Raw genomic sequence first — 13,996 nt, forward strand, 5'->3', positions numbered from 1 at the left:
GTTCCATTAAGAGATTTATTTTGAAGAGCTCACTAAGCCTAGTCTTGTTCCACTGAATGTTTTACATTGCCTTTTATATAAAAAGACTTTTGTATCTTTCTGTTTGGTATGTGGCAGCAACTTTTTGGTACAGAATTATGTCTCCTGGCTGGAGTTGTCCTTCTAATTTCTTTGAGTTTCAGGGAAGTGTTGCCGCATTTTGACATTTAGTTTGGAATTTGAAATTTGCAATGAGAAGGATGAGTTAGCGAAGTCTGTGCTGTGTCCTCAGGTCAGTGCGTCAACATGAACAGATTGTGCCATAGGAACGGTCTCAGTTCTGAGACTGTTCTTCCACCACTGATTAAGACTGGGGTGGCAGGTATTGGGGATAATATTCATTTAGCCTTCTGAGCTTTCTGGGCAGACTTGGTGACCTTGCCAGCTCCAGCTGCCTTCTTGTCCACTGCTTTGATGACACCCACAGCAACCGTCTGTCTCATGTCACAAACAGCAAAGCGGCCCAGAGGAGGATAGTCAGAGAAGCTCTCAACACACATGGGTTTGCCAGGAACCATATCAACGATGGCAGCATCACCAGATTTCAAGAATTTGGGGCCATCTTCCAGCTTTTTCCCAGAACGACGATCAATCTTCTCCTTCAACTCAGCAATAGGAACGTAGTGCCAAGGGTTGTTTCATGACAGTACAGGTATAAATGTTACACTTGTGAACCTTCGACTTCAAAGATCTTTAAGCGTTTCTTGATAGATCTTTGTTAAATGTATGATTGGTGCTCTGCAGTAACATCAGTTTTCATCTTTAGATTTAACTCTTGTGTTATTTCACACTAGATGTCAAAGTTTGGGCCACATATTTTAGCCATCCTAATCCTGTTTTCATCTTGGCCTTATTCTCATCACCCCCCCCCCCCGACATTTCTAGCTTCTCCATTTTCCTTCTGGCAATGCTGCATGGTGTGGCCTAATCAGTTAATGACAAATTCATTGTCAAATACATGATTACTGAATGAAACATTTAAAAAAGCATAGGAAGTTAAACATATGTACACACACATGACACCTTCCATATACCTCAATGGTATTTACTTATCTTCCTTTTTTGAACAGATTGTAAAATCCTTGAGAGTAGAGGGCAACATTCTATTCATTGTAGAGTTCCCAATGTTCATTGCTTGGCAACAAAATAAATTCAAAATATTTTAAAATAAAATCAGTTGTTCCCAATCTGGGGTTAATTTTCCTCCAAAGGGATATTTGGCAACGTTTAGAAACATTTTTTGGTTGTCACAAATAAGGCGTATTGCTGCTGGCATCCAGTGGGTAGCAGCTAGTGATACTGCTAAACATTCTACAATGCACAGCACAACCTATCTTCAACAAAGACTTATCCAGACCCAAATATCATTAGTGCCTAGATTAAAAAAAAACTATAAATTAAATAGTATATTCATATTGTTGACAAATTCAACTTTCACCCATTTACAATTAGCAGTTTTTGTAAATTACCATTATTAGTTCAATGACAATATCCAAAACAGTATAGGATAGAATCTGTGGTATGAAAAATAAAATCGAATTCCAAACTGGAATTTTTAAATAACTTTGATTTGTGGAGTGACTGAATTCTTTTCTGAGCAGTTTAGAACTAATAGAGAATGCCATCCTGAACTTGTCTGTAGTCTGGGTGGTAAATAGTCGCTGCTTGTGTCTGGCTAGTTCAGTTTGTTAGAACAGAATGTGCATGAAGTTAATAACGCTTTGTAGCAACTTGGTCTGAACTTGTTCTACGGCCGCAGAAATGTCTGTTTCTTATCTTGACCTGGCTTAAGTGCCATTGATCACAAGAGGCAGGGATCAAAAGAAGGGGAATAGATTCTTTTTAAACTATCATCACGATTGTGTTAACAGTCTCAATGGCAGCTCCTCCTGCCAGCAGGTCAGCACCGGTGTCTTTATTCTGGAAGGACAGCTCATAAATTAAGCAGTTGACCTTTATATCAGTCAATCAACGTTGAGCTATCCATGGCTGCCAAAACCATTAACTTTGAGCAATGGCCACTTCACCAAAGCACAAATGCAGTATTTATGAACTTCACATTGTTGTCTTTGCCAAAATCTCAATGACATTGTCTATTTCTCATTTTTTTTCCATCCACTAAAAGGTAGGAAGTGATAATCAATAGCCTAGGACATTATCTGTGAAAAATTCAATGACTCAGAAGTTAAAGAGTATACAAAATGAAAATTCAAGCAACGTGCCCATTTTACATCAGAGAACAAAAAAAATTAGAACTACAAAGAGTTCAGTGATGTTTTCCATTCACCTATTGCATAGATGAAAAAACAAGAAAACAAAGAACTTCTACTAGGTTATACAAATAGTGGACTATCTCGAGTAACTAACTCTAGCTTCTCATGAACCAGTTAAATAGTATCTGCCTTCTCTAATAAGGCCTAAGGAACTGAGAATCTGAGTTAGCCAGTATTTTATTTATAACTAAAATATGCAAGAAATGATGACACATTTAAGATGCTCTCTCCAGCCTTGGCAAAATAAGAAGTAATTAGAACTTCAGATAATATTAGTATTGACTGAAATAAAAATCCTATATATATGTTTGAAAAAACTGGCTCATTTAACACAATTACTGCATACCTATAGAACATGTGGAGCATCTTAGAGACACAAAGACAAATCAAGCACAGATGTAGCCCTAAGGGAGTTTACAGACTACTGATAATATTAAGAAAGATGTTTGTATCAGTCACGGTCTCATTAAGAAACAAAGGGTACACTCAAGTTAGGAAAACTTGAGAAGGGTTTGTTTACAGATGGACTTAATACAAAGGTGGGGGCAGTGTGTAAGGAAGCATAAATATCGTGCAAGAACAGCAGTCTAGGAGCAGTGATGGAGATTCCCATGCAGGGGATTTACTGGGGAAAGGAAGTGAAGGAGGCAGGATTGGTCAGATGCTCTAAATATAAGGGGGAGGGAGGAGTCATGTCTTCCTAGAAATAGAATCATTAGAGTCAGCTGCTTAAGAAGATCAGTGATTTGCTCTCAAGGGAGCGAACTAGAGGAATTAATAGGCTGAATTTACTCTTTGCTGTCTCGTCCACTTCTGCCTGGCTAAGTGCAACAAGAAACAAAGTGGATTTAGAGAGCAGAAAGAAGATATATGGCATGAATGTCTTCCTTTGAAAATATGTTTGAGGATTTTGTTTTTCTTTTTACATTAAAAATGAGTAGCAATGTTACATAATAGTTTGGTGAACACTGTGATAACACCATCCTGATTCTCTTGTAAAGAATTAATAATTTATTCTGTACTTCCTGTCTATAGTTTTTAGCTCTCAGCCTTCTTTGGGAACTGCCATGGCTATAGACAGCCATGCTGCTTAAGGTACATCCCCATGAGGGGTGCCCCATATACAATGATTGATCAGTGTGGGAGATCAATCATCAATCTGACCCATTTCCCCCAACTCTGGAAAATGCTGAATAGTTGTCCCAGCTTAATCTTCCATGTAGGATTGACTGAGCTTTCCATTGAGATTGTAGCAGATCTCAACTTCTTCCTATGACCAACCCTGCTTCCTCACTTCCCTTCCCCAGTAAATCCCCTGCATGGGAATTTCCATCACAGAATCTGTTTCCTGGAAAGCCCACAGGGACAACTGGTGTTAGTAGTCATCTGGTGGACTAGAGATAGGACTCTAGAACTGAATTGCCTGCTTTTTGGTTGGCAATGACCACATCACTGGTAGGAGGTGGAGTATAGATGGCTCCTGGCACAAAGTACCATTGTAATTGTTAAAACATTTACCTGAGGTGGTGTACTGCTGGAAGGGATTGCACTCGATGGTTTGATATATCAGGTATATGAGAGAGGAAGAGTAAAATGTAACTAAAAGAACCTGCAATTGGCTGCATATGCTAAATGTTATTGCTTTAGGAAAAGAAAAGGAAAGGTTCAAAGTAATTAATTGACAACTGAAAGCCAAGTATGAAGGCTAGGGGGATTTTTAACACATGAAGAGGATTTTACTTTCTGCAGTAGAGTCAGAGAAAACTGAGGGTTAGTCCCGGGGCTTATTCGTAGGAGTAACAGAGCTCCAAAGATGGTTTAACTCTCCACCTAATCAGGTGTGCTATGCTAAGGCCAGGGCCCTGCTTAAGAAAGACCTTGACCTTGACACATGGGATGGGAACATCTTGATTAATGGGACTTATAAACTTTGAACTCCCAAATTCCCCTGAACTCTCAGAGCTGGAGAAATGGCTCACTCCGTATTTAGGGCTAGTAGTCCTACTTTGCTTGAAGTTGGTGGAGAGGCTTCGCTCATACAAGTTAGCATATACCCCATCCTCAAGCTCTGTCTCCAATTCCCCTCTTGGCCACTAGGAGTAAGTCAGAACATAACCCAGTTGGGGACATGCAGGGCCAGATAAGGGAGGAAATGGACAATATCCCCACAGGAGCTGAAGAACATACTCAGCCTTAGTATGCCTGAGATGGTAATCTGAGGGTGCTTGATCAAGGAGCAGGGTTGGGGGAAAAAAGAGGCAAGAAAAAGAATCAGCATTTTGTCAAGGTGAATTGAATCTGATCATCGGGAGTATACAGTGGGTCTGTTGTTATTCAGTGGGGGCAGAATGTATAATCCAGGTGCTGTACTTGGGGTCTCTTGATATTGTTTTGCCCTATTTTGATAGTGAATGGGCAAGTGCAACACGCCTGCTTGATAAGGATGTGATGACTAAGGGCTCAAACTTCTCATGGATTAAGAATGCATCATGCCGTGGGACCAGCAAATATGCTAGTTGATGTTGAAGGGAATAGATAGAATGGATAGTAGTGAAGGAAAATAAAGTAACATTTGTGGCTCCCATAACCGTTTCGAGCAGTAGTGTCTGTAGTTTTTCTCACTCATTCTCTTCATCTAAATTTCCCCAGCAGGAGAGGCTTACTAGCGCTCTGGGCTAACTGCTCCCTGAATTTATAAAAGAAGTGGTTCCAAGTGGTGTAAGGGACAGAAATCTCCCAGATGCCCCTTTAAGAATGAAGCTGCTAGGCGAACTGTCAGTACATAGCTAGTCCTCCTCTGTCAGCCTTATTTTGAGATTGTCTCTGCTGAAGACAAGTACCTTGCTCTAAGTCATGTCTCCTTTCTGGGAGAGTCCACATCTGATGAAGACTACGGGGCTGTAAAGATAATGGCTCTCTTACCCCAATTCAGGGTAAATATGAAGGGTTATTCCAGCTTTACCTGGTTTGGATGGCACCTCTATTGAGATAGCGCCACTGCTCAATTTCTTTCTCTACGCAGTCGGCTTCATTTATTCCCAAAGGACTTGAACCTAAGAGCTCTCCCTAATAAAACTCTTGCACTCTAATCTGCATCTCAGAATCTTTTTCCAAGAGAACCCAACTTACAACAGCTGGCGAGATGTATATTTGTACCATTGGGTGGAAATATCATCATATGTTGGGCAGGTTTTTACAAAGCTGTTCTAAAATCATTGCTAATCTGCATTGCTTTAAAGTACTATACTGTTCACTTTCTCACAATGAATACTTAACACTTAATTGTATTTTATTTTGTATTTTTTTCTGGCTTCCTTAATAGGATATATTTGAATTTATAGTTTTTATATTGTATACATGGAAAATTTTTCCATATCAACAAATAGAGAATTACAAAATTAGGGAAGTGAATGGTCTTATAATCTAGTTTATCTCTCTGTTAGCCTTTCTTACTTTTCAAACAATTATTAAATCAAAGAAGATTGTTTTTTAATTGCTTTCTTCAAAAACATCATAACTGAATTTCAAATGGAAGAGCCAGGGTTGAACAGAAATGCTGTGGATGACATGGACAGAAAATGAGAATGAAACAAGCTAACTAAAAGTTCTATTTGGACCGTTAGTTAACTATTTGGACTGGTTAACTGTTAGTGGAGATTTGGCCAAATATTAATTACTTACCTCTTCCTATGTCTGTATGATTTGTCCATTAATCTATAATTGCCCCCTTTTATGTTGATTTATTGCCAGTGTTTCCCACTAGACTATAAGCTCCGTAACATATTGGTGACATTGTCTATCTTATTTATTGCTGTACCTCAAATACCTAGCATAGTTCCAGTACATAGTAGCTACTCAATGAATATCTGTTGAATGAAAGAAGAGTTGGTTTGTAAAGAGAGGGCTCTATTTCTATGATGCAGTTTTATGTGAAAACAAGAGTTGTTTCATAATATCCCAGCAACAGACATAGGAGAGCAATTCATCTACTAAACTACATCATAGGTTATAAGGTAACCCTACCTACATGGTTATCTTATCATTGCTTGGTCACTTGAGTTGATGGATCTTTTGCAGTCAGATTAACTTGGCAACTTTCTATCTTGTACCAGTTTTTTGTGGCAATATCATTACTTCTTATAAAACTCTTTTCTACCTTATAGCTTTAGTAAAAGAAATATAAGCTAAGAACATTTGAGTATTTTGGTAAAGAACATTACACTGCTGTTTGAGGAGACTGTAACACTGATTGTTAATATTCATGAAAAATGAATCATTTGTTTGCCCTCATTTCATGCACAGAATTCACCATGACATCAGTGGGAGTTTTTACAACAATAAATCTGTGCCAAATAATAAATTACATTCCCTCATATTAAATTAAAACGTGCACATTGGAGAGGTTTAATTTTAAATTTTCATGACACATGGAAATACGGACACTAAAAGAACTGAAATAAAGTTCAACTACAAAGAAAAACCTCCAGCCGTGACCTTCTCAGGGTTTTTTCTTTTTTCTTTCTTTGTTATGTAGCAAATTGTTCACCTTTAACACCTTTAACATGAGGTGTTGCTGTCAGAGAAGTGTTTTGTGCTTTTTAAAAGGAGTATCATCTTAATAATGGGTATTTATATTATTTTTGATAACTAAATATACATGTAATATTTCCCACAAGCAAAAAAAGTAAGAAAAGAAATCATATAATAAAACAAATGAAATTAAACATCCTAACAACACTCTTTCAAACAAGTGAATGTAACTCAGAATTTCAGAACTATTACATTTTTCTAGTAAACTGTTACATTTTTCTAGTAAATGTTATCTAAACTGAGTTAATGCATCAATTTCTTTGATTCTGGGTTATTATCACGTCGCTACCCACAGAAGTCCTATAAACTCAACAGTTCTTAAAAGGGTCAGATAAAACCTTCAGTTATTCTTTTATCACTATGATAAAACATCAGCTAAAGGTACAAAATGTCTCTCTTCTTCTCTTATCAGTGTGAGGTTCCCCAAATAATCTCCCCAGCACAGGGAGCATCTCATTTCAGCCTTAATAAGAATGGAAAACATCAGGTGTTTCTCATGTCCTATCCCTGGCCACTGCTGTAGGCATCATGGTGATCGATTTCATCCTGCAGTCTTCAGTTTACAGGAAATCCATATAAATCAACCAGAATATGGAAATTCATACCTCCCAGGAGTAACAGATTAACTGATTCTAAATTAGAGGCAAAAAGAAAGGTCAATAAGAAAGCATCAATGAGGAACACAGGAATATGCCAAACACTGAGTACTTTCTTTGGAGGGCTACAATATGGGTTATTTATTTTCTGATTCAGAACAGCACATCCAGGAGCCCACAACCACAAATAACCAATACTCGAGAACTATTAGGGTTACTGCTGTGCGGAAATCTTTAGCCTTTTTAAACTCAGATGTGAGAAGAGTCAAGGAAACTCTCTTTCCAGAAATATCTGTATTCAGACAATTTTTCATACACCTTCAGAGAGAATTCTGTTCTTGAAACTGTAGTGCAAGGTTAGGCTGGCTTCCCATCAGGAAGAGAACTTCAGTAAAGAGGGGCTCCAAGAATTCAGATGGAGGCCATCCAGAAACTACTGGAACAGAGTTCTGAGTTGCATTTCCATGAGGTATAAATTTTTTCATTCTTTTCAGAATATTCCCTAATGACATAGTGTCTCTAAATTATCCTTTTTACCTTATGATCAACCTGAGTAAAATTCTGAAGCAAAGCCTCATGAAAACTATGAATCCAGCGAGAATTAGAAACATTTATTACTCTTGATCCCCTCTTTGATCTCTTAGGTTGGAGTAAGTTCAACTAGGGATGGAAGGTAGGAAAGGATATATACATGAAAACCAATTTATAATTTTGTATATACAAAGGAGCAGTTACTTTGTTGGCAGACCAGCATGGATACCGGTAGAGTACCCCTGGTTTATCCAAAGTAAGTCATCTGAAGGAGTAGGAGGGACTTTAAGAAAGATATTTTTTAAATTAGATAGCACTAAAACCATTGTTCATAGTTCATGGAAAGAAAAACTATTCCTAAGCTATGTCATTGACTGGTGGATCTGTGTTAAAATTAATCATAGATCTTATTGGGTAATGATACTGAACTAATGAATTAAGAAAGAAATCTGGCAGAGCCAGTCGAGGGCAGAGAAAATAGGGACAACAACTCTGGCTTGTTTTGGATTGGGGCTAGAGTAGGCTAGAGTTAGTACCAGACGTACTGTAGATAGAAGAGAGAAAGGAGGTGGCACTGTCAGCCAATGCAAAAGAGACCTATTAAAATCTCTGAAAATGAAAAATAATAATTAATAGGTACATACAACTTAAATATACTTCACCCTTCACAAAATGATATATTTACGTGCCTTTAATTAATTAATGCTCTAGATGTTTATTTTACCGATATAACTTTCTTTTTCTAATGAGCAGGGCTGCCCTATAAGTGTAGGTGCTGGACAATTGGCATAAATAAGATGTAGAGTTAATACACTTAAACCTTATTCATACATAAGGCACTATTCTAGATACTTTAAAAATAATGCCTTTGTTTCTTACAAACACCTTGCAAGGTTAGTGCTGTTATTACTTTCTTTTTTGCAATGAATAAATTAAGGGACATAGAATTTAAATATCTTGACCCAAAGCACACAGCTGTGAAGTATTAGAGGTGGGGTTGGAACTCAAGTCAGTTTGACTTCAAAGTCATATGAAGTCCATTCTGTTAAACCACTTTTCCTGCAGTGGTTATGCATAAACCAGAGGTTGAAAAAATCTCAAAATATTAAATTTTTTTTGTCATAAAACTAAAATATAAAGTTTTTTGATATCAGGACAAAATAAAGTTGAACAAGTTTCAAAACAATGAATTTCCAAGTACCAAAAAATTGTGCAAGTAGTAAAATTGGCTACTGATCCTAAACAGGGTTGAAGTGATAACTATAAAATATTTCCTCTTTAACAACTTATTTCTTTTATTAGTGTTGAAAGTAGAGAATCCTAGTAAAAATGTTTGTTTATGTAGCTAGACTCTGCGTAAACAGAGAACTCTTATTTCCATAGCCTCCAGAACAAATAATTTTATCTGAAGTTAAGAAGAACAGCCAAGTATATTAATACAAAATGTTAAGAAAGAGAAAATGAATATATGTGTCTATTCATTCTGAGAAAGATTGAAAATAATTTAAAGTCTTCATGTTCAATATCCACTGTTTCGGAAAGATATACTTTTTCTCCCCAAAGTCGCAACTCAAGATTATTGAATATGACATCAATACTGGTGGTATTCTTTGCTGAAAGAAATGAACCATCACAGGCCTTCAAGGGGGCAGTGGTGGATTTAATGGGGCCGTTTGATCGGAGAACTTTCAGTCTTATTGCTGTTCCTATCACTTTGTGCAGGGGCTTCTCCCTTTATATTCAGTCTCGTAAGTAAAGTGGAAGAATCCAGAAGGGAAAAAAAAAAAAGCCAACTGGAGGGACTGCTTGCTCCCAGGAAGCTTTAATAAATTGTTCACTAGCCTGTTCAACACATGCACACAAAACTCCTTAGTAGAGGTATGTTTGCAACTTTGTGTAACACCTGTCTAACATGGTTCAAAGAATGTCAGGAGAAAAGAAGATCAACTGATGGCAAAAACAGAAAGGACATCCAAGGTACACATTTGTATTACCAGCTCATTTCGATCCAGGCCAAGCTATAAACCAGGGTGCTGAGAATAAAGTTGCTCATGACAAGATTAGTGACCAGTGCTTTTCTTCTCCTCTGACAGCTTGTGGATGTAGGATGGATTTACGAGTCCCTAGAGGACAGGAAGGCATAAACAGCACTTGGCATCAGCATCATGAGTGCTGACATCCCCAGAACAAATCATCTGAATGAGCCAGAAAATTAGAATCCAAAACTTAATTTTGTAGTACATGGCCATGCAAATGAGGAAATATGACAGATCTCAAAAATGCTTCTGAAATATAGTCTCCCTTATCCATTGTCTTTTGTATTCTGATTGAGAGCATTCAAAGGGAGATAATATTGCAAACACAGCCTGTACAATTTGGGAAATGAGGGTTTGAGTATTGGCCCTGGAGTTGTAGATTAAGTGGCAACCAGTACTTTATTATAGTAATTACAAGCTCCAGTCACATGAAGGCAAAAACCAGCCCTCCTAACCTCAAGATAACAGACATATTTATATGGTGGAATCCTGCCATCTCGGGCTTGGCAGCATCAGACTGACGAGCAAGCTGTGTTTGAGCTGTCAGATGCTATACCATCACTGGCAGTCCCACTCTTGACACTTTAGTTATGTCTGTATTTTAAGAAAGGGCAAAAGACTGATCTTTCCCAAATCTATTTTCTGGCCCATATTTTCATTTTGTCATCAGCAATCTCATATATCAGTATCTAGGAGAGCTGTTTCTCTGTGTTAAGGTAAGAAAAGCAATTCTGAAATTAATTTATTTCAACATTTATTCTGTTTTTACTTGCTAATCATTATAATCTCTAAGAGGCCCTCCTTTTTTCAAAGAATAGGTGATTCATTTCATAAAACTAAGTTATGGTGACATTTTCAACATTATTGATGTACAAATCTGCCTTTCAGGCTCAGCAGTAGTTATTTTAGTGTTTTCAAGTAGATAACCCATAGAAGCAGCATACTTCTACAATATTTATATTTTATATTTGATTTCTTGTATCCAGTGTTAAGTACCTGGACATTAGTAAAATCTGTATTTATGTGTAAATATAATCTACCAATAAAGCTTTGTTTTTAACAGAATAAAATCAACCAAAATATTTAAAATAGTTATATATGTATTTAGTTACCGAGTAATACTACTAATAATATTGCTAACCAGTAAAGGTGAATTATTTATTGAGAGCCTGCTATGTGCCAGACATAAGAACATGTAAATTACATGCGGGACATACAGATGTCTTCTTCCACACCCTCCCTGTGTTGATCTCTCAATTCTCGGGACTTCTGCAGTAGCTTCCTGTTATGGGAGGAGTAGAACTGAGAGGGTCCAACCAGTGCCTATGAACATAAGTCTCCTTGGGATTCACAGATTTATTTCATCACCCCAAAAGGCCAGTCTCTCATGTTGGCATCTGCTGTTATTTCTTCATTCTCATTTGGTAGCCAGTCTAAAGGACATCCTTTACCAAATGCCCAGGTTCTACTACAAGAATTTCATGCCCACAGGACATTTATTACCTCCTTTCCTAGGATGGGGTGGGGAAAATCTTGTGTCCATCCACAGGATGGGGTGAGAAGAATTCAGATGCTCTCCCAGTTCACTCAAGAACCACGGGACACTATTGGAGCTGCCCCCTATCTCCTTGCCCTTGGCAACCAATGTAGCTTTTACTCCTTTATTGCTCCCCTCTCTAGGGGATGTGGAAACTTCTGCCAAGCTTCTCTGCTCTCAGGTCCCAGAGGGGAAGTTCTACAAAAGTTTTCTGCATGCTTTGATTCCCCAAAAGTTATATAGGGTTCTCTAGGCCATGTGGTTAGAAGAAAGTCCCTTGACAACTAACTGTCCAGCTTTTTCTTTCTCTGGAAACACAGGATGTTGATATCTCTTCTGTGATGCAAAATACTTACATATATATGTAAATGCATACATAAATTTTTAAAACCGCTTTGCAAGTATTCTTTTAAATGTTATACTCTGACGCAGTCTAACAGATTTCTCTGGCTGTCATCAAAATTTCCCCTTGGGACAACAGTGATTAACTGCTGTAGGGTGTTGGGAGCTTTTTAGTAAAAATGGGGGGGAGGGGACAATGTTGTAGAGTGGAATACATGTCGATGATTATTTTGCAGCATCGTCTTATCACAAAAGACAGAGAGAAAGGGAGAGAGACAGTATTCAAATTGCACTTAGGGTATGTTTCTTACAATACATCCTCCAAACTGGATGCTTTAATAGAATACATAAAAGCACTTTATTTGTCATAACACTCAATACCCATTACTTTTTTTTTTTAACATCTATATTGGAGTATAATTGCTTTACAATGGTGTGTTAGTTTCTGCTTCCCTTTACTTTTTAGATGAGGAAGAAAAAAAGCACAGAGAAATTAAGTATCTTTTCCAAAGTTACACAGCTCCTCCTGAAAAGCTCATGCTAGAATCTAGTTTTCTACTTCTTCATCCCAGGCATTGTCAAACTTCCACCAGTTTAGAGCTTCAGGTAATCTTGTGTTCCTGGACTAGCACACCCCTAATTTTCCTAGCTATGCCTGCATTTCCCTTTTAGTTTATTCTTTGCACCTAATTAGATACATATAACTCAGTGATAATGTATACATAGTCAAGTGTTCCAGTTTCTCTCACAGAATTAAACCCTGAGGGATTGAGCCCTTCTTTCTTAGGCACTGGTAATAGTAATAAATACTAAGTAGAAGCATTCAAGGGGAGAAATGACCCCCTATGTCTTTTAAGAGGTTGATTTAATGTAGCAAATATAGTATGTTTCATCCTAATGGTGGTTGAATTGACTATTAAAAGATTTTATAGACGTATAAAAATTGTGATATGATGTAATAGGCTTTGAAACAATCACGTAATTTCAAGCTGTTAATAAAAACATTATATTCATTCTATAAAAGTAATCATTAGCATCTGAAATGTGAATAAAATATTTAATTTTTAAAGTCCTAGATCCAAGAGACTTAGAGAATTTTTCACTTTTACAATGGAGAATTAGAGAATTTAAAGTGATATGTCCTCAGAGGAATATAGAATAATAAAATGAACATTTTCAATATATTCAAATAAGATGAAGCAATTTGGAATGTTGAACTAAAAAAGATTTTCAAATTCCTTTTGAAAATTATAACATAGCATCTCTGTGATTTGCCACCTAAAGAATGTTTAAAAGCTTTCAATCATTGATTGTAGAATCTTTTTTTTTTTTTTTGGTAGTGGTAGTGAGGTACTCTTTGCAACACATAAGAAAGATATTAGCATTATTTATTATTACAATAAATTCTTAAACATTCTTTGTGACTGATATCACAACATACTAATTTTATACATGATTGGTATAACAGAGAATCCTAGATGTCAGCATTGTTTAAGGTTTTTGTTGGCTGATATATTTTCCCTTTGGATATAATTCTCTTTCATATTTAAGAGCTTTGTATAAAAATGCACTGAGTGAGGTTCTTTGGCTGTCAATGAGAACCTGTTACAAAAACCATTGATCTTTCCTCTTGCAATGCACAGCCTTATTTGATTCACTGTTTTTTTAATATCTAGGGAGCATTGTACCACACAGAGTGCAGAAGTAGACATGAAAGGTTAGTGATTTCCCTTTACAAGACATGCTTTGCTTAATCTATTATACTAATGCCTTTCATTGCATCATCCTGTAAGATAAGAAACTTAAAGCCACATTTTAATAATGCAGCCTCATTAAAAATTCTAAACAAATGATCATGTTGGAGTTATAGAGAGAGAACTGGATAATGCCTGAGGTCAATAAAATCTGAATTAATTATTTCAAAAGATAGTTTGTACCAGCAGACTTGTGTATTTGTACCTTGTTTCCCACCATGACTGAAGAATATGGAAGACTTTTTTTGTATTCAAGTCAGATAAATATCAAATTATATACATTCGTAGATACAAAAGT

General features: G+C 36.8%; 1 protein-coding gene across 1 annotated transcript in view; it reads right to left on the minus strand.

The window, feature by feature from the left end:
* Positions 1–320: 320 nt before the first annotated feature.
* The window catches only part of LOC132520283 (elongation factor 1-alpha 1-like), a 38,802-nt gene continuing 25,126 nt past the window's right edge, over positions 321–13,996 (minus strand). Inside the window, exons 2-3 of the mRNA XM_060149059.1 lie at positions 1,897–1,959; positions 321–677 (exon numbers count right to left, since the gene is read on the minus strand). Coding sequence (XP_060005042.1) covers positions 378–677; positions 1,897–1,959 — 363 coding nt within the window. The 3' untranslated portion in view covers positions 321–377. The remainder of the gene's footprint in view (positions 678–1,896; positions 1,960–13,996) is intronic.

This window comes from Lagenorhynchus albirostris, chromosome 5 (genome assembly GCF_949774975.1).
Source record: "Lagenorhynchus albirostris chromosome 5, mLagAlb1.1, whole genome shotgun sequence".
Taxonomy (NCBI): domain Eukaryota; kingdom Metazoa; phylum Chordata; class Mammalia; order Artiodactyla; family Delphinidae; genus Lagenorhynchus; species Lagenorhynchus albirostris.